General features: G+C 67.1%; 1 protein-coding gene across 3 annotated transcripts; it reads left to right on the forward strand.

Moving 5' to 3' along the window:
- The first annotated feature begins 677 nt into the window (after positions 1–677).
- GRN (granulin precursor) lies at positions 678–18,431 on the forward strand. 3 transcript variants are annotated; one of them, XM_074940650.1, is made up of 13 exons: positions 678–776; positions 6,659–6,817; positions 7,647–7,793; positions 8,818–8,902; positions 9,446–9,558; positions 10,306–10,453; positions 11,105–11,211; positions 12,544–12,780; positions 13,363–13,599; positions 14,890–15,126; positions 15,545–15,781; positions 16,780–17,028; positions 17,377–18,431. In XM_074940650.1, exons 2-13 carry the CDS (start codon positions 6,674–6,676, stop codon positions 17,497–17,499), a joined length of 2,064 nt encoding a protein of 687 aa, XP_074796751.1. In that variant the 5' UTR covers positions 678–776; positions 6,659–6,673; the 3' UTR covers positions 17,500–18,431. The 3 variants fall into 3 exon arrangements, with proteins under 3 accessions (XP_074796751.1, XP_074796750.1, XP_074796752.1); XM_074940649.1 differs by lacking the exon at positions 678–776 and adding an exon at positions 5,872–6,007; XM_074940651.1 differs by lacking the exon at positions 678–776 and adding an exon at positions 6,092–6,107.
- Positions 18,432–18,565: the final 134 nt, after the last annotated feature.

The raw sequence follows: 18,565 nt of genomic DNA on the forward strand, positions 1-18,565 counted from the left end.
GGGAGCACCGGCGGGTTACGGGGAGCGGGGCGCCGGCTCGGTTTGGCTCGGCTGCGTTCGGGGAGCACCCTGGGCTCTCTTCCCAGCTCTGCCGGCAGTCACCCTCGGCCGGATCTTAAGCTGTTTGCAAAATCTGCAGCTGATCGTCAGCCCCCGCCCGAGGGAGCCGGACGCTGCAGCAGGGACCCGGCCTCCAGGTCCGGCCCCGAGAGCGGCGACCCTCGTGAGAAGCCGCCAAGAGCCGGCAGCCCCAGGGGCCGGCCCCCGCCCGGCTCCGCCGAGCCTCCGCCCAGCCGCTCCCCTCGGGAAACGCTCCTGGCCCCGCGCCGAGCCGCTCTCGGTCCGTCCCCGGGGCGCGCCGGGGCTCGTGTCTGCGGCACCGGGCTCCTCTCGGGCGGGGGGGCTCGGGGCGGCCTCGGGCCTGGCGGGGCGGGTCACCCGGGGGGGGCTCCCTGGGGCGGGGGGGGCTCGCGGGGGCGGCCTCGGGCCTGGTGGGGGGCGCAGACCAGGCCGCAGGGACAACCACGTGCGCGGACCCGCTGTGTCACGTGACCGGCTCGTCACATGACCTCCCGGGGATTCCCGCGGGGTGCGGGGCGCTTTCCTCCGCGCGCTCCGCCGCCTTTGAGGGCAGCGACCAATAGGAGCGAGGCAGGCCGCGCCTCGTGACCAATCCGGAGCAGTGGGCGGGGCCGGCGGCTGGAGCGGGGCTCGCGGGGCCCGTGAGCTGCAGCCGGTCGGGAGCCGTCGGGGCGGTGCGCGCGGTGCAGCCTCAGGTGCGGGGCCGGGGGGCGCTGCGGGGGGGGTCCCCTCGTGGCCCCCCTTCGGCCTGGCTTTTCCGGGGGGGCTGGCGCGTGGGGCCCCCGGGCGTCCGGCTGGCAGCTGCCGGGGCGGGTGTCGGCCCCGGCCCCTTATTGTCCCGGCAGGGAGCCCCCTTCCCGCCCCATCTGCAGCCCCCCTGGGGCTCCCCGCTGCGGGTAGGGGCTGCCGTCGTGTCTCGGGTCGGGTCGGGTCCCCGGTGCAATGGGTGGTCGGCACGTGGGCCCCTGCGCTGGGGGGCCCAGACCGGGCCCCGGGGCTGGAGTTGTGGCGGGCGGTGCCGCTTGCACCAGCGCCCAGCGGGACCGGCTGCGCTGGCCTGGCTGTAAGGGCGTCGCCCCGCTGCCCACAGCCGGTGCCCAGCTGGGCCAGCACTTGGCAGCGCTTCCCCTGTGGCTAGCGTGGGAGGGGAAGGGCTCGGAGCCAGGGGCCCTGAGTTCTGTTCCTGGCTCTGGACCTGAGCTGCCCTGTCACCTTGGCAGGCCAGGGTAGCTCTGTGTCTCAGTTTCCCCTTCTGGAGTGGTGGGTGCTGCTCTTCCCAAGGTTGTGTGGCTTACTGGGTAGTGCTGCCCAGGCACGACTCCTGCTGGAGGCCTGTCGTCTCCTGGCTACCCAGGGCATGATTCATATCCCCGTGTGATGGGCGAGCGAGTGAGCAAAGAGACAGACTCATGTGACTAGCCCAGCCATGCTGCCTGGATCCTGGTGCACCTGCCTGGCATCTCGTCTCCTAGGCAGGTGCTGGCTGCTGGAGATGACATAAGACCGGTGCTCCCCTAGCGGGCACGCTCTGCCAAAACTGGCCTCTCCCCGGCACCCTCCGCCTCGCTTATCTTGGGGCGGGTTTGACCATGGTGTTAGTATGTGGGATGGTGTTGGGCTGGCCTCCTCCGTGAGGGCCCATGGCCCAGCTGGGTCTCCGCGGCCAAAGGGGGTTGGGTGTACAGCAGGCAAATGAGCGCATTAGCCATTGCACTTGGAATCTAGGGCTTTCTACCCTGCCATGGCTCGGGGAGGGTGGTGCTGTCTCCTCCCACACCCAGGCTTCCCCTTGCTAGGTCCCAGTAAAATCCGGAGCCATGTCTCCATCAGGAGTTTAGGCTAGTGCAGGCAGCTCTCTCCGGGTACCGCCACACCCACTGGGCAGTGAAGACTCCCCAAGTCCCTTCCCGGCTTGGTGGCTGTGCCCCGGCTCATTGGGCCTGTCATGCCCCTGGCGTGTGGATGAGCTGCCTTGGACTGGACCTGGAATGGCCCAGGCAGGTTGCTGCGAGGCCGAGCTGTGTGACCAGCAGTTTCTGGACCGAGTGCCCGTGGGCTGGCGCTGCTGTTCCGTTTTCTTGTTCCTGACGTGGGGACACCTCTGCTTTGGCATTGCCCTTCTGGGAAACAGCCCTGCATGCATCTCAAGCCCTCTGTGAGCAAAGCCCAGCCAGCTAGTGTCTGTCTGGTGCCCAGTCGTCTGGTCCAGTGACGCTACGGATGTGTCAAATTCTTTGCCTGAGCGGGTTTCCCAGGACTGCTGTGGTTTAGATGCTGTGCCTTGGTCCTGCTGGGTGGGGGTGGGGCCCTCCCCCTCCCCTCTCCCTCTGCCCTAGTGCAATAGCTGTTTGCATCCCTGCCTTGGCTCCCATCTACACTACAGGAAGAGCAGTGTTGGGGAGACTCCGCTACAATATGGTCATCTTCCCCGGCCCCTGACCCAGCTAAAATGCATCCCCGTGTTTGTGAGGTGGATGGGAGCGGATCATGTGTCTAACCATCTCCCCAAACCAGGCTGCAGCCTGGGGTTCAGTGGGACAGATAGGTCCTGTCTACAGTACCAGGTAAAATAGTGTTAATCATATCAGGGTGTGGCTGTACCCTCAATCAGCTCCCCTACATGGTAGCTTTTCCAGTGTAGTGGGCCCTGAAAGGGTGGGGTATGTTGAGGGACCCAGCTGTTTGCACCGCACTCTGCCATCCGTCTTTCTAGTTTTGCTTCCCCATCTGGCTTGCCCTCCTCTGTCATGGGGTTTTGTTTCCTTCACAGCTGGTAGAAACCGGGTGCAAACTCAGCAATGTGAGTGAAGTAAGAGGAACTGGTGGAGGCAACCCCCAGCTCCAGTGCGCTCGCTCGGATCTTTATTGCACGCTCGCCTGGCGCTCTACATGAGCTGTAAACACCACGTGCTGCTTTCGCTGCAAATGTTGTTACAGGTCTCTCCGAGGGCAAGGGGCAGCTGGGGTGAGGGAGCGCTATGGGACACGCCTGAGGCTCCTTTGCACAATCTAAGAGGGCACATGGTGGCGGGCCCAGAATGCACGTGAATCTAGGGGTGGGAAGCAGCAGCGGGGGAGGCAGGAAGGTCCTTTGCTTGTGTGTGTGCGTGATGTGCCCCCGGGAAGGCACTTCTGGACATGGTTGTGCTGAGAGGCGCATAGCCCTCCACAGGTGGGGATTGAGCCCTACCCTGGGGAAGCATTATCCCCTGGCAGATGGGGAAACTGAGACCTGGGGAGGGAACTTGTCCCCGGTCACCGAGCAGGTCAGTGGTGCGCTGGCAATGGGAGACAGGTCCTGGCCCCCAACTCGGTGCAGGGATGGCTTCTTTCCAGCTAGAGCCATGGGAGCTGTACTCCAGGGAGAGTCCCAAGGATTGCAAGGAGCTGAGGTTCAGCGCACGCCCTGTTCCCACTGTGGGGTTATGAACTCTGCCCAGAGCCAGACCCGCTTTGCTGCCCCTTACCAAGCCCTCGGGGGCTCAGAAGTGACTGGGAGCTAGTTTGGTCCCCAGCTCTGCCGCTGACTGGCTGCCTGAACTTAGTGCAATCGCAGCCCCTTTCAGTGCTTCAGTTTCTCCACGTGTACAATGGGGCTCCCCTCCTACGGCTGGGCGCTGCAGTGTCTCAGCGCAGCCTGTCTCGGGCGCGGGTGGTGAGAACTGCCGTGAAAGGCTGCTGAGCCGACAGGACTCGCGCTCTCAGGCTCGACGATAACATCGGTGATGAGCTGGGGGGAGTTGGTTAACCACACCGTCACCCAGAGGCTTGCACCCGGGCTGGGAGGCTGTCCCCGTGGTGGCTGCTCTCCCACAAGTGCTTATCACCCCTGTCTGGCTGTGACCTGCCTCTCCAGCCTGCTGACAAGAGCGCTGGGCCAGAGGCGGGGGGAGCCAGAACCAGACTCCCAGGGCTGGCTGGCAGGCAGGAGAAAGCGTGTGGGCAGGGGGGAAGCGAGAGCATGTGGGGGCCTGCTCTCACCAGCAGGCGTCTGACTCCCTGCCGCTTTGGTACCTGGCACAGAGCCCTCCCTGCCTGTGCGGGTCTGCCCCCCGGTTGTTGGCATGAAGCAGCCCTGGTACTGGGCACAGGCTCTCCAGGCTGATTTGGGTGCTGGGGGCTGAGGGTGCAGCGTTCCAGGGGCAGCTGGTGGGAGCAGAGGGGGACTTGTGGGGTGAGAGGCCCAGTGCCAGGGGTTGCTCTCCTGGCGGAAGGAGGGGATCTAGCCCTGATTTGCCCCATGAGCAAACACTGAACTGTCGACACGGCGGCACTGCGGGGGGTGACAGGACAGAACTGCCTCTGCCCAGGAACGACCCTCTGCCTAGCTGCTGGGGGGCTGTAGCGCCCCCAGCAGGCTGAGCCATGCCCCTTGGGCTGCAGCATGAGGTGAGGGCCGCGTGCTATCGGGGAGCCGCGGCTGAGGGTTGCGTCTCGTGGTTACAGTGCATGAGGCGAACGCGGCTGGAGGCGCATGCAGCTGCCGGGGCCTGGAGCCAGGTGGAGGGCGGGCACACGTCTCCATGCCCACGGGCAGGGGCTGGGTGAGACGCCTCCTCCCGCCCCCAATGGAGGCAAGCAAACCCTTATCCCACCGGCCCAGTGCCAGGGGTTGCTCTGCGGGGGCAGAGGAGAGCCTGTAGGGCCCTGTGCTTTGCTGGTGGGGCGGCTGGGAGCAGGATGGGACAATGGCTGCATGGAGTGAAACTCCCTGGGCTCTGGTGGGCTGGTGGCGTGCTCTGGGCAGCACAGGAGCTGTGGGACCATTGTCAGGACAGGTCTAGCCAATGCTGGGGCTCTGGTTCCAGGATCAAGAGCACCGGGGAGCAGGGGGAGATCGGGGAGACGAGTTGTGGCTCCGGTCCAGGCCTGCTCCCCACTATCCCGCCCCCCCTGTCTCTGAGGGGCTTTCCGGGGCGGGTGGGATCTTACCAAGGGGCTGAGCGACGCCTGCCCCACTGTTCAGGGCTTGTCTCTTGAATTTAGGCAGGTGGAGTTGTTCCTTGCCTGACCCAGTGGGCACTTGGCGCTGCCTGCCATTGGGGGGCACCATGAACACAGGGCAGGGGGAGGCTGTGATTCCCCCCCCCGCCCCCCAAAGTTCTGTCCGGGAGACACCTGCACCGAGCAAATTGCAGCTCTCCCTCCCTGCCTGGCCGGCCTGCGGGTGCGAGCGCTCCCCGGGCTGCAGTGGTGCTACAGGAACTCCCCCGGCACGCTGCCGCCCGCAGCCCCTCTCAGCACCGCCCTGGCCGCAACACAAACCCTGCCTGCCGGGCCGGCCTGCCGGTCCCTGCCGTGGTTACACGTGGACCCATGGCTGAGCGGCAGTGGGCCCGGTTCACCCAGGTCGACGCCAGAGTCCCCTGCATCAGGCAGGGAGCGTGGGTAGCCCCTTCCAGTCCGCACGTCCCAGAGCAGAAGGAATGAGCTGCCCGGCCTCTCCCTGGCCGAGGTCATGGGCCTCGCCAGCTCACAGCAGGGCAGGAGAGGGCTGTCGGGCCAGGATAGGACTCCAGAGTCCTGGCTCTGTGTTCTAACCACTGGCCAACGCTGCTGTAGCTCAAAGGGGCTGTGAAGCCGGGGCGGCCGGAGGGGGGGAGGGCAGGCCAGACATGTCTCCGACAGGCCCAGCTGCTTCCCAAGCTGCTGTGCCCTGATACACTGCTTGCATTTCCGCCTCTCTGCTGCATCCGTGTTTCTGCTGGCCTGTGGCCAGATCCCCACTGGAGCCGCAGCGCTGGGGGAGGGGGTCAGGCTGGAGATCTGGGTGGAAGCTCTTATCAGCCTGGACTTTGTGCCGTGGGGCTGGTTTGGTCACTGATCCCCTCCCAGAGCTGGTTCCCAACAGCGAGGGGGCGGAGGCTGCATGCCAGGGCCTAGTCCTCCAGCTGAACCCTGCATCGCGCCAGCGGCTCTGAGCAGCGTAAGGCGCCCGTGCAGCCTGCGGGGGCTTTCCATGGGCGCGGTTGAGCACTGTGGGATGGGCACGAGGCAGTGTCACAAGAGGGGCAGCTGCAGTGCTGGTGGGTCCAGCCGGAGGGGGGTGGGAGGGACAGCTGGTGTGACACCACACCTGAACCAGAGCCCCCACCCCAGCACTGGGATCCGCTGGTCCAGCCAGGCGCAGCTGTGGGGTCACCGCCGCGGCCAGGGCCCTCACCTAGAAGCAGGCTGGTGCCAGAGAACAGCTCTCAGAGGGGGCGGGGGGCCCTGGCTGGGGAAGTGGTCTGCTGCATTAGCCGGAGGGGTGGGGCTGGGGCTGGTGTTGTGGCTGTTTTTGTGCAGTGGGGTCTCCTGGTTCAGGGGTAGGGGAAAAGGTAAGTACTTACCCCCATTTTACAGATGGGGAAACCGAGGCACAGAGGCAGGTGAATGACTCTGCTTGTCCCCGGCTGCACAGCACGTCGGGAGCAGAGCCAGGGACAGAACCTAGGAGTCCTGCTTCCCTACCCCCGGCTGCGTCTGGGGTCCTGCCTAGCCCCACAGCCAGCTGGTGGCTCAGGGTTAAAGCCAGGTGCCCCAGGAAATGTGGTGGAGTGAGGCGTCTGAGCAGCTGTTGGCTGGTCCCTCGCAGGGTCTCTCCCCAAGGATGTGGTCGCTCGTGCCATTGTGGCTGGCGCTGTCTGGAGCAGTGACCCCCCTGCAGTGCCCCGATGGGCGGCTGTGCCAGGGGCTTGACGGCTGCTGCCGGGATCCCGGAGGGGATGGCTATGCCTGCTGCCCACCGTCTCTGGTGAGTGTCTGTGTCACATCCCTGGCGAGGGCTGGAGAGGTCGCTATGAGTGGTGAAGGGTCTCTCAGAGCCAGCCGCTCTGGCCTGTGTGGAGTGAGCTCCCTGGGTCTCTGGCCAGTGCCCCAGCTGGCACGACGCTGCAGGGCCTGAGCTGCTCTCGTGGCTGGGGGTATGGAGGGAGTCGCTCCTGGGGATGGGAGGAAGAGCCCGGGGTGGGGCGGGCGGGAGCATTGTCGTAACCCAGATCCCTAGCGGAAGCCTTGCAGAACCTGGCTGTGATTTACTGCCCTGCTTGCCTCATCTGCTGTCCCACCCCGCGCTGCCAGGAGTCTGTGGTTAACCCTCCTCCACCGGGTGCTGAGGCCCTTCCCTCGTGGGGGTGGGGGTGGGGGGATCCAGTCCCTTTGTGCCCCCTGGAGCAGCCTGGGCCCACTGTCTGGGCATGAACAGGACCCCCTGCCCTGAGCTCTGCGTGCTGGGGGGCAGACCCTGGTCTAAACCCCCCAGCCAAAAATGGGTAGAAACTGCCGAAGCTCAGGGGTCTCCTGCCCTGTTGCAGGTGCCCCGGGCAGAGCTGGGCCCCCAACCGGGCCAGCCAAGGGGAAGGGACCTGCCCGCCAGCACCCTCCTGGTGGCGCTGGTGCCAGACATGGAAAGCAGGTGGGATCTGGGGGTGTTTGAGGGTCTGCCCAAGGCAGTTTAGTCTGGCTGCTCCCAAGCCATGACTCAGCCCCCTGCTCTGACCAGGAGCCAGCGGGTGGTTTTGGGGGGCCATTGTGCTCCGGGCTCCCGGCACTGCATCCCCCTCACCCTCTGCCTCCTCCACCAGGGCTCCTCGCACTCCGTGCCTATGACCCAGGCCAGCAGCGTGGACAAGCCTGCCGGGACCGTGTGCCCCGATGGTACCCGGTGCCCCGTGGAACACAGCTGCCTGCGCACGTCAGCCGGCTCCTTCAGCTGCTGCCCATTGTCGGAGGTAAGCGCCTTGCCCAGGGGGTGGGGGCCTCCGTGGGTTTGCTGTCCAGCTTGTTCTTGGGACATGAGCGGCCGTACCCACAGTCCCAGGGTGGGCTGCCGGGCTGGCCCATACTCCCCAGAGAGCTTCCTGGCCAGCTGCCAGGCTGGTTCAGACCCTGCCTGTAGGCAGGGTGTGGGGAGAGGGGTCTCCCCTGGGGGTCAGTGGAAATACCTTCCACCCAGGGCATAGTCACACTGTGGAACTCCCTGCTGCAGGGAGGCCAAGAAGGGATTGGCTGTTCCTGTGGGTCCATGGGACACTCCGAGTTGTCACCGTTGCCGCTAGCGCGGACGGGAGCTCAGACCTCCTCCTTCGGGGCTTCAGCCTGACTCAGATTAGGATGAGGCCTTCCGGACTGGCTGGGGAGGGGGAGCAGATTATACTACATCTGCTACTGTGGGGCTTCTTGGTTCACCTGGGGCTGGCCCCTGTGGAAGACAGGACATGGGGCTGGCTGGCCCGTGGTGCCTATGTGGGAGTAGGGGGCATGGAGGCAGTACAGTGCCGGGAGTTACCGGCTGCAGAGTGGATTGTAGGGCACGGCTCTGGCTCTCCCCTGGTCCTGAAAACTCCTGCTTGGCCATGGGCTGGGTGTTTTCCTTTGCCTCCCCCCGTCCGTAGCCCAGGGGGGCAGTGTTTGTTCTGGCCTGGGGGAAGCAGCATTCTCCAGTGCTTAGAACTGGGGGTCTCAGGATTCGTGGGTTCTGTTCCCCATCCTCTTCCACTGAGTCCTGTCCCCTCACTGTGCCTCAGTTTCCCCATCTGTGTGTGTGTGTGGGGGGGAATGTTGGGGTCAAGGGGTCGGAGCTGCTTGGTGCTGGTCTCCATCTGCCTCAGGTGCATTCCCGCAGCCCATGTGGCTGCTCCCAGCCCCTGTCGCCTGTCCCAGGGTTCAGGGTGCTGGGATATGCTGCAGCAGCCCCTCCCCTCTGCCCTGTGGCTGTCTGTGCCGCCCAGAGCCATCTCCTCTGTCTCTCCTCAGGCCGTCGCCTGCGCTGACAGGCATCACTGCTGCCCCCGGGGGTCCCACTGCAGTGCCGACGGCAAATCCTGCTTTGTGTTCCCAGGTATGGGGTCGGGGGGGACCGGCGTGACCTCCGGGTGTCCGGGGCCCCAGCGTCCGAGTGTGGCTGCTGCATGACACAAGGGGACCCTGTTGGCACTTCCAGTCTCTGCCTCTGGCCCCGGGTCTGGTGCCGACCGGGCTGTGCCCGACGCCAGGGGCTCTGCCCAATACCAGGAGCTTTGCCCAGTGCCCAGCGGCTCATGGCGGCCACGCCACATGCCTGGCTGCACGGGTGCAGGAGGGTTTGGCTTCTAGTCCTCCAGCTGTTGGATTGTGGGGGGCAGGGTCTGTAGCAGGGGTGTTCCCATCGCACTGGGGGCAGGGGCTGGTGGATTCCCCTCCCCGGGCCCCAGTGGGTCTTGGACTCCCCTGGGAAGGGCCCTGGAGCAAGACTCCAGCTGGCACCTTCTGGTGGGCTGGTGGAGCTGCTTGCTTGCCCAGCTGGTGCCTGCTGAGTGGCCTCTGCCTGTGGGCGAGGGGCTGAGGGCAGGGCTGTCCTGGCTTCTCCCTGCTGAGTGCCAGGCGCTGGTCACGCTCTTGGCAGGTCTCCCGGCCGCTGATGCTGTCCAGTGCCCTGACGGCGAATCAGAGTGTCCCAATGAGTCCACCTGCTGCATGATGCCCACTGGCTCCTGGGGGTGCTGCCCCATGCCACAGGTACGGGTGGCAGGAAGAGGGCTCTGGGGGTGTGTGCAGGGAGCTCACGGCTGGGATATAGGGAACGTTGAGGAGATGGGCTGGGATGCAGGGGGCTGTGGGTCGGCTTGGGGGCAAAGCTGGGGTACAGGGGGCCGTGGGTGGGTGTCAGGGCTGGGATATGAGGGTCCGTGGGTTGACTGGGGGGACAGGGGTCAGGCCAGGATACACAGGGCTCAGGGGGACGTGGGGCGGCAGGGGTGGGATACAGGGGGCTGTGGGTCAGCTGGGGGAGCAGGGTGGGTCTGGGACACCAGGGGGGCAGGGGTGGGGCTGGGATACAGGGGGCTCTGGGTTGGCAGGGGGCAGGACTGGGATAGAGGGGTCTGTGGGTCAGCTGTGGAGGCAGGGGTGGGGCTGGGATACAGGGGGCCTGGGCTGACAGGGGGGTAGGGCTGGGATGCAGGGGGCCGTGGGTTGGCAGGTGGCAGGGCTGGGATACAGGGGGCTATGGGCTGGTATGGGGGGCAGGCTGGTATACGGGGGGGCTGTGGGTCGGCGGGGGGGCAGGGCTGGTATACAGGGGGCCGTGGGTCAGGGTTGGTTCTGGGGCAGCTGTGCCAAGCCAGGGCGAGGCGCTCATGTGAGAGGTGCTGGGGGTCGACCTGGGTGCCGTGTGGTCGAGGTGGGGGGCCAGGCGGGAGAGGGAGGGAGCTGGCGGGGTTGCTGGCTCCCTCTCTGCTCTGCCACGTCCCGTGTCTCTGGCAGGCCGCATGCTGCGTGGACAAGGTGCACTGCTGCCCCCATGCCACCACCTGCGACCTGGAACATGCCCGCTGCCTCTCAGCCGCCGGGGAGCAGCCCCTGGGCAGTAAGGTGCCGGCCCGGAAGCGAGCGCCGTGGCAGGGAGTGCCAGGTACGGCATGGCCAGGGGGTGGGGAGCGGTCCCATGGGCTGCTCGGCCCCACGTGTGGGGGTCCTGGGGCGCAGGCTGGAGGGGCGGGGCTCCGCGTGCCATGTGGTGCCCTCTGCATTGGGCCCACACCCTGGCTGGAGGAGTGAGCTAGCCCCTTGTCTAGGGGGCGCTGTGCTATAGGGGCTTCCCCCTGCCCCGCATTGTCATGGAAGACACTCGTTACAGGGCTGCTCGGGCAGCAGAGACTGCCCTGGGATCCTGAGGGGGAGGTGGGGGTGTGTCATACACCCAGGGTCTGCTTTCCATCCTGTGCGCTGTTAAACAGCAAGCAGGCTGCCCCCAGAGGTGGCTGCATTGCAGTGGTGGGTGTGTACATTCAGTAGGACTCCCCCTCAGCTCCTCTGTGAAGAGGAGTTGGTTACAGGGGTCACCGGCTATCCCCAGAGCTGGGCTGAGAGCTCACCTCATGGGGAGGCACAGCCCCCATGGTAGGAGGTGCCCCCAAGCCTGCTCCTGGGGCCCTGCCTGCAGCCGGGGCAGAGGCCTGTGGGGTGGCAGGTGCTGTCAGGGCCCTGGTGGGGCAGCTGGGGGGGTGGGGGAGGGCTTAGTTGGTCTGTGCCCCCCTGACCTTGCTTCCCCTGCCCTCCCCAGCCTCATTTATCATGATCACCTGCCCCGACCACCAGTCAGCGTGTCCGGATGGCACCACCTGCTGCCAGCTGCCCACCAGCCAGTACGGCTGCTGCTACCTGCAGAATGTGAGTGAGGATGGGGCGGGCAGGGCAGGACGTGGGTTACGAGTTACCCCTCCCAGGGTATTCTGTGAGCTGCCTGTTCCCTCTGCCCCTCCTCCTGGTGTCCTAGGGCAACCAGGAGCCTCCCATGACTTGGGATGTCTGTGCCCCACTACGCCAGCCCCTTTCGGATGGACGCCTGCCCCATGGCACAGAAGTGCTGCAGAGCCCGGTCTGGCATCCTGCGCCCCTGGGCAGGTGAAACCCGGCCCCCGTTACAACGCGGCCCAGGGAATGGTGATGCGCCAGGCCTGTTGAGAGGAGAGAGCCAGGCCTGGGGGAGGGGAGTGGGCTGGGGGGGCACCCCTGGGTGGGCATCACACTGCACAGAACAGGGCGTCTGGCAGTCTGCGTCATGTCTTAGCGTGTGGCCGGCCAGGCTCTGCTCCTGCTGGTCTCCTGCCTCGGACTGGCACCAGCGATCTGCCCACACAGCCGCCGCCTCTGGTATCTGCCCCAGACTGATGCCCAGTGCTGAGCCTCGGGGGCCAGGTTCACACCGTGCTAGGCAGGCAGGTTCCCTGAGGCCTGCTCTGGGCATGTCACGGCTCCTAAGGGCCCCTCTCAGAAGTTCGTTGTTGGGCGACGTCCCCTAGCTGGTCCCCCCAGCAGTGACTACATTGCAGCACTGCTGGGGGCTGGGTGTGCCCAGGGAAGACGCTGTAGAAATGGCTGGGGCCTAGGGGGCCCTGCCAGCCAAGTTCCCGCCTGAGGGAGGGGCTGGCGGCTACCTTGGCGCTGAGCCCCTGGGGGACATCCCCCACCGCACCAGTGGTTGGCTGCCCTGAAGCTGGATTTGCCTGCCCCGGGGCCCTGGCCATACAGTGGGTCTAACCGGGCATGGGTTCTTCCCCGGCACTCCAGGCCGTCTGCTGCAGCGATTGCCTGCACTGCTGCCCCCCAGGGGGTCCCCAGCGGTGGAAGGGGGTGATGGGGCTGTGGGTTGGGGTTGGGGGGCACCCAGCGGTGGATGGGGCTGTGGGTTGGGGTTGGGGGGCACCCAGCGGTGGATGGGGGTGGTGGGGGTGGGGGCCAGCAGTGGATGGCAGTGGTGGGGCTGTGGGTTGGGGTTGGGGGGGCCCCCCAGCGGAGGATGGGGGTGGTGAGGCTGTGGGTCGGGTTGGGGGGGGGCCCAGCGGCGGATGGCAGTGGTGGGGCTGTGGGTCGGGTTTCGGGGGGGGGGCCCAGCGGAGGATGGGGGTGGTGGGGCTGCGGGTGGGGGCTGGGGGTGTCCAGCTAAGTAAGTGGGGGGTGCATGTTGTCGTCACACATGCTAAGTCTCCTCCCGCCGCCCAGGCCGTGTGCTGCCAGGACCACGTCCATTGCTGCCCCAAGGGACACACCTGCGACCCGGCGGGGGGCAGCTGCCGCCCGCCCGCCGCCCCCGTCCCCTGGCTGGAGAAAACCCCGGTGCGGGTGCGAGCGCCCTCTGCTGGCCGAGACGTGCAGTGTGACGAGCAGACCAGCTGTCCTGAGGGCAACACCTGCTGCAGGCTGGCCACCGGGGGCTGGGGCTGCTGCCCCCTGGAGGAGGTGAGTGGGAGCGCAGGCTACAGGACACGGTCGGCGCTGAGGGGTGCCCAGCAGAGGAGGGGAATGGTGGGGCTGTGGGTCGGGTTTGGGGGGGGGGTCCCCAGCAGTGGATGGCGGTGGTGGGGCTGCGGGTCAGGTTGGGAGGGGTCCCCAGTGGTGGATGGGGGTGGTGGGGCTGCGGGTCGGGGCTGGGGGGCCCCCAGTGGAGATGGCGAGTGGTGGGGCTGGGGGTTGGGGGGGGCCCCCAGCGGTGGATGGGGGTGGTGTGGCTGCAGGTCAGGTTTGGGGGGGGCCCCCAGCGGTGATGGCGAGTGGTGGGGCTGGGGGTTGGGGGGGCCCCCAGCGGTGGAAGGGGGTGGTGTGGCTGCAGGTCGGGTTTGGGGGGGGCCCCCAGCGGTAGATGGCGGTGGTGGGGCTGGGGGGGGGCGGGGGCCAGCAGTGGATGGCAGTGCTGGGGCTGTGGGTCGGGTTTGGGGAGGGCCCCCAGCCGTGGATAGCGGTGGTGGGGCTGGGGGTGTCCAGCAGAGTAAGCAGGGGGTGGATGTTGTCGTCACACATGCTGAGTCTCCTCCCCCGGCCCAGGCCGTGTGCTGCCAGGACCACGTCCATTGCTGCCCCAAGGGACACACCTGCGACCCGGTGGGGGGCAGCTGCCTCCCGCCCGCTGCCCCCGTCCCCTGGCTGGAGAAAACCCCGGTGCGGGTGCAAGTGCCCTCTGCTGGCCGAGACGTGCAGTGCGACGAGCAGACCAGCTGTCCTGAGGGCAACACCTGCTGCAGGCTGGCCACCGGGGAGTGGGGCTGCTGCCCCCTGGAGGAGGTGGGTGGGAGCGCAGGTTACAGGACACGGTCGGCGCTGAGGGGTGCCCAGCAGAGGAGGGGAATGGTGGGGCTGTGGGCTCGGGTTGGAGGAGGGGCCCCCAGCGGCGGATGGTGGTGTTGGGGCTGTAGGTCGGGGTTGGGGAGGGCACCCAGCAGCGGATGGCGGGGTTGGGGCTGTAGGTCGGGGTTGGGGAGGGCACCCAGCAGCGGATGGCGGGGTTGGGGCTGTGGGTCGGGGTTGGGGAGGGCACCCAGCAGCGGATGGCGGGGTTGGGGCTGTGGGTCGGGGTTGGGGAGGGCACCCAGCAGCGGATGGTGGTGTTGGGGCTGTGGGTCGGGGTTGGGGAGGGCCCCCAGCGGCGGATGGTGGTGTTGGGGCTGTGGGCTCGGGTTGGAGGAGGGGCCCCCAGCGGCGGATGGTGGTGTTGGGGCTGTAGGTCGGGGTTGGGGGGGCACCCAGCAGCGGATGGCGGGGTTGGGGCTGTGGGTCGGGGTTGGGGAGGGCACCCAGCAGCGGATGGCGGGGTTGGGGCTGTGGGTCGGGGTTGGGGAGGGCACCCAGCAGCGGATGGCGGGGTTGGGCCTGTGGGTCGGGGTTGGGGAGGGCACCCAGCGGCAGATGGGGGTGGTGGAGCTGTGGGTCGGGTTTCGGGGTGGTGGGACTGTGGATCGGGCTTGGGAGGGGTCCCCAGTGGCGGATGGCGGTGATGGGACTGTGGGTCGGGCTTGGGGGGGCACCCAGCGGCGGATGGGGGTGGGGGGGCTGGGGCGGGCGGGGGCCAGCAGTGGATGGCGGTGGTGGGGCTGTGAGTCAGGCTTGGGGGGGGTCCCCAGTGGCGGATGGCGGTGGTGGGGCTGTGGGTCGGGCTTGGGGGGGGTCCCCAGTGGCGGATGGCGGTGGTGGGGCTGTGGGTCCCGGTTGGGGGGGCACCCAGCGGCGGATGGGGGTGGTGGGGCTGGGGCGGGCGGGGGCCAGCAGTGGATGGCGGTGGTGGGGCTGTGGGTCGGGTTGGGGTCCCAGCAGAGGATGGGGGTAGTGGGGCTGTGGGTCGAGTTTCGGGGGGGGGGTCTCAGCGGAGGATGGGGGTGGTGGGGCTGTGGGTCGAGTTTCGGGGGGGGGGGGTCTCAGCGGAGGATGGGGGTGGTGGGTCTGTGGGTCGGGTTTGGGGAGGGCCCCCAGCTGTGGATAGCGGTGGTGGGGCTGCGGGTCGGGGCTGGGGGTGTACAGCTGAGTAAGTGGGGGGTGCATGTTGTCATCACACATGCTGAGTCTCCTCCCCCCGCCCAGGCCGTGTGCTGCCAGGACCACGTCCATTGCTGCCCCAAGGGACACATCTGTGACCCGACGGGGGGCAGCTGCCACCCGCCCGCCGCCCCCGTCCCCTGGCTGGAGAAAACCCCGGCGCGGGTGCGAGCGCCCTCTGCTGGCCGAGACGTGCAGTGCGACGAGCAGACCAGCTGTCCTGAGGGCAACACCTGCTGCAGGCTGGCCACCGGGGACTGGGGCTGCTGCCCCTTGCCGGAGGTGCGGAGCGGAGGGAGGTTGTCCCTGGCAGCGCTGCCCTTAGCTTAGGTCTTGGAGCAGTGGTTCTCAAACTGTGGGTCAGGAACCAGTTTCAGTGGGGTTGCCAGGGCTGGCTTCGACTTTCTGGGGCCATGGGCCTGAGCTAAAGCCTGAAGGTGGTAGGGCTCAGGTTACAGGCCCCCTTCCTGGGGCTGCAGCCCTTGATCTTCCACCCCTGTCCCGCCCAGCGTAGGAGGGGATTGGTGGGGCTGTAGGTTGGTGTTGTGGGGGGTGCGCAGCGGAGGAGGGGAGTGGTGGGCCTGTGGGTCTGGATTGGGGGGGCAGGCACGCAGTGGAGGGGATGGCGGGCACCTTATGGAGGAGTTGGAAGGGGGGATGCGTGTTGTGGTCACGCGCGCTGTCTTTTTCCCCCGCCCAGGCCGTGTGCTGCCAGGACCACATCCATTGCTGCCCCAAGGGACACACGTGTGACCCGGTGGGGGGCAGCTGCCAGCAGGCCCTGCTGTCTGTGCCCTGGGCACCCAAGGCTCCAGCACACGTTCCTGGCGCCACCCAGAGCCGAGGTGTGAAGTGCAACCAGACGGTCAGCTGCGAGGACGGGCAGACCTGCTGCAAGAGCGAGACGGGCACCTGGGCCTGCTGCCATCTGCCGAATGTGAGGGCAGGGCAGGGGGCTGTGCCCATCTCCTGGGTGTGCAGGCACACAGCCCGTCCCTGCCACTAGGTGTCCCTGCCACTAGGTGTCCCTGCCAGGCTTCTTCAGTGCCAAGGAGTGCCAGGGGGCAAGGTGAGGCCCCAGCTCCTCACAGCCATGTTTGCGCTGTGTGGCTGCACTGTGCCCCGCCTCGCCCCTTGGCCTGAAGAAGGATGTCTTTAGGGCTTAGAGAAGGTGTGAGCCAGGACTCCTGGGTTCTCTTCCTGGCTCTGGGAAGGGAGTGGGGTCCGGTGGGTTAGAGCAATGGTTTTCAAACTGTAGGTCATGACCCAGAAGTGGGTCACGGAATGTCGGGCACTGGGTCGCGGCGGCTCTGGTCAGCACCGCTGGCCGGGCTGTTAACAGTCCCATTGGTGATGCTGCCCAGCTAAGGCAGGCTAGTGCCTACCTGTTCTGACACCGCGCTGCACCCCCAAGTGGCCAGCAGCAGGTCCGGCTCCTAGGCGGGGGGGCCACGGGGCTCCACCTGCTGCCCCTCCCCCAAGCACCGGCTGCGCACGGCCAATGGGAGCTGGAGGAGGGCAGTGCCTGTGGGCGAGAGCTGCATGGAGCTGCTTGCGCACCTCCACCTAGGAGCTGGACCGGCTGCTGGCTGCTTCCGGGGCGCAGCGCGGTGCCAGGAGAGGCAGGAAGCCTCTGAGCCCTTCAAAGCCCTCACCCCTGCACCCCAACCCTCTGAGTCCCTCCCAAACCCCTCATCCCTAGTTCTGGTGGGTCACGGGCATCAACAATTTTCTTCAACTGGGTCACCAGAAACACAGTTGGAAAACCTCTGGGTTAGTCTGTGTGTGGGGAGGGCAGTGGGGTCTGGTGGGTTAGAGTGGTGGTGGGAGGGGTCAGGAGCCAGGACGCCTGGGTTCTGCCCCTGGGTGATGCCCTGTAAGCCCTGCCAGGCTGCTCTGTCTCTGCTCGGTGCTGGCTGACCGCTCTCTCCCCAGGCTGTGTGCTGTGAGGATCACCAGCACTGCTGCCCAGGGGGCTACACCTGCAACCTGGCCACGCAGAGCTGTGAGAAGCAGCAGGCTGGGCGGGTGCTGCCCGGGGACCTGAGCCTCGTCGCCCCCCTGCTGCCCGCCAGCCCAGAGCCCAGCAACAAGGTGACCTGCGACGCCCAGCACTACTGCCGCACCCACCAGACCTGCTGCAAGGCTGCCTCGGGCACCTGGGCTTGCTGCCCCTACTTCATGGTGAGCGATGGGCGGGGGGCTGGCTGCCCGCCCCAGGGCAGCACAGAGCCCTGCCTCTCACGCCTCCAACATCTGCCCAGCCCCTCCCGCCGGCTGCCTGCTCAGACCCTGGGCCTCAGCCCCTCCCAGCTGCTGGCCCCCACCTGTCTGCGTGCTGTGGCCTCGGCCCCGCAGCGACCAGGGCTGGAGGTCGTTCTATGGGCCAGGCCCCTGCAGGGGAACCGGGGGAGGTTGGGGACTCTGTGACCTGCCCCATCTGCAGGGTAGCTGCTCCCTCTCCGGGGGACCCCTCTGTGCTCCAGCCCGGCTGCCCCCCGGCAGATAGTAACATGCCTCATCTCTCCACAGGGCTTCTGCTGCCCCGACCAACGCCACTGCTGTCCCTGGGGCTACCGATGCTCCAGGTCGAGCCTCGACTGCAAGCGGCGCTGGCTCCCGCGCTGGGACGCCGGTGCCCCCCGGCTGCTGTGAGGTGCCTGTGGGGGCACCCCCGGTCCCCCAGGCTGACGTAGCGCTGAGGGGTGGCTGTGCCCACACTGAAGGGGGAGTGGGGATTGCTCTGGCTCCTCAGTCTGTCTGTCTGACTTCCAGCCTCGGGGGCCTTTTCTCTGGCTGCCCCAGGACACACAGGCCCCATGCTCTGCAGGACCTGTGCTTAGCCCCAGGGGGCTGGGTGGGACATGGGAGAGCGCCCCCACCAGCTCCCCCCGCCATGGGAGTTTAACCCTGGACACAGCGGTCTGGGCACATGCAGCTTCGTCCTCTGCTCCCGTTGCTGCTTTCCTGCTGGGAGCTTGGAAGGTTAAGGCTCCCACCCCACTCCAGGCTCTTCTCCTTCTGTGGGGGCCTTGAGGCCGGGCCGGGCCCTCCTCCCCCACTGCTGGGAGCTAGGGGCTGCAGTAGGGCCTGGGAAGCTGGGTTGAAGAGCAAGGCGGCTGGGCTGCTTTGCTTTCTACACCCCTCTTGGCATCTGCGTCTCCCCCCATTTCTCCCTGGCACTCGGGCCCCTCCCTGGGTCCTGTTGTGCTGGCTGTGAAAGCAGGGGCTGGGAAGGCTGGAAGGTGGGCACTGCAGTCTGGCTCCTGGCACTCTCCTACCCCAGTCCCTGAATGTGCGTTGCCCTGAGCTCGTGCCTGCACTGTGTCTGCTGGGCACCAGGGATGGGCATGCCCTTTTTCTAGCCCCCCTGTTCCAGGAGTCTCTGCTGCCTGCCCCCCTCACAGCTGCCCTGAGAGCCCAGGGCCAGACTGGCACCATGCCCTCTGATCACCAGCTCCCTTGCCTCTAAGAGTGCCCCACCTGTGGCTGGGGCCTGTGCCAGGAACAGGGGCCCAGTGCCTGGTGCCATTAGGGTTGAAGTGGCTGGAAGAGAGTGAGAACCAATAAAGGGTGTGGAGGACGGTGCTGGCGTCAATCCTGTCTCCTTCCCTCTGCAAAACTTCCCCCAGCCAAGGGGACTGTGCCACCAGCGTGTGCATCTCCCTGCTCACCCCAGCCTGGATTCCAGGGCCCAGCCTTGTCCTCCCTTCTCTTCCCT

This window comes from Natator depressus, chromosome 27 (genome assembly GCF_965152275.1).
Source record: "Natator depressus isolate rNatDep1 chromosome 27, rNatDep2.hap1, whole genome shotgun sequence".
Classification (NCBI taxonomy): Eukaryota; Metazoa; Chordata; order Testudines; family Cheloniidae; genus Natator; species Natator depressus.

Bases quoted from the DNA above. Each gene is read 5' to 3' on its own strand.
- GRN (XM_074940649.1), top strand. From the start codon at position 5,951: ATGCCAGGGCCTAGTCCTCCAGCTGAACCCTGCATCGCGCCAGCGGCT. The intron at 6,818-7,646 runs GTGAGTGTCTGT...CTCCTCCACCAG, and splicing joins CCTGCTGCCCACCGTCTCTG to GGCTCCTCGCACTCCGTGCC. The intron at 17,029-17,376 runs GTGAGCGATGGG...ATCTCTCCACAG, and splicing joins CTTGCTGCCCCTACTTCATG to GGCTTCTGCTGCCCCGACCA.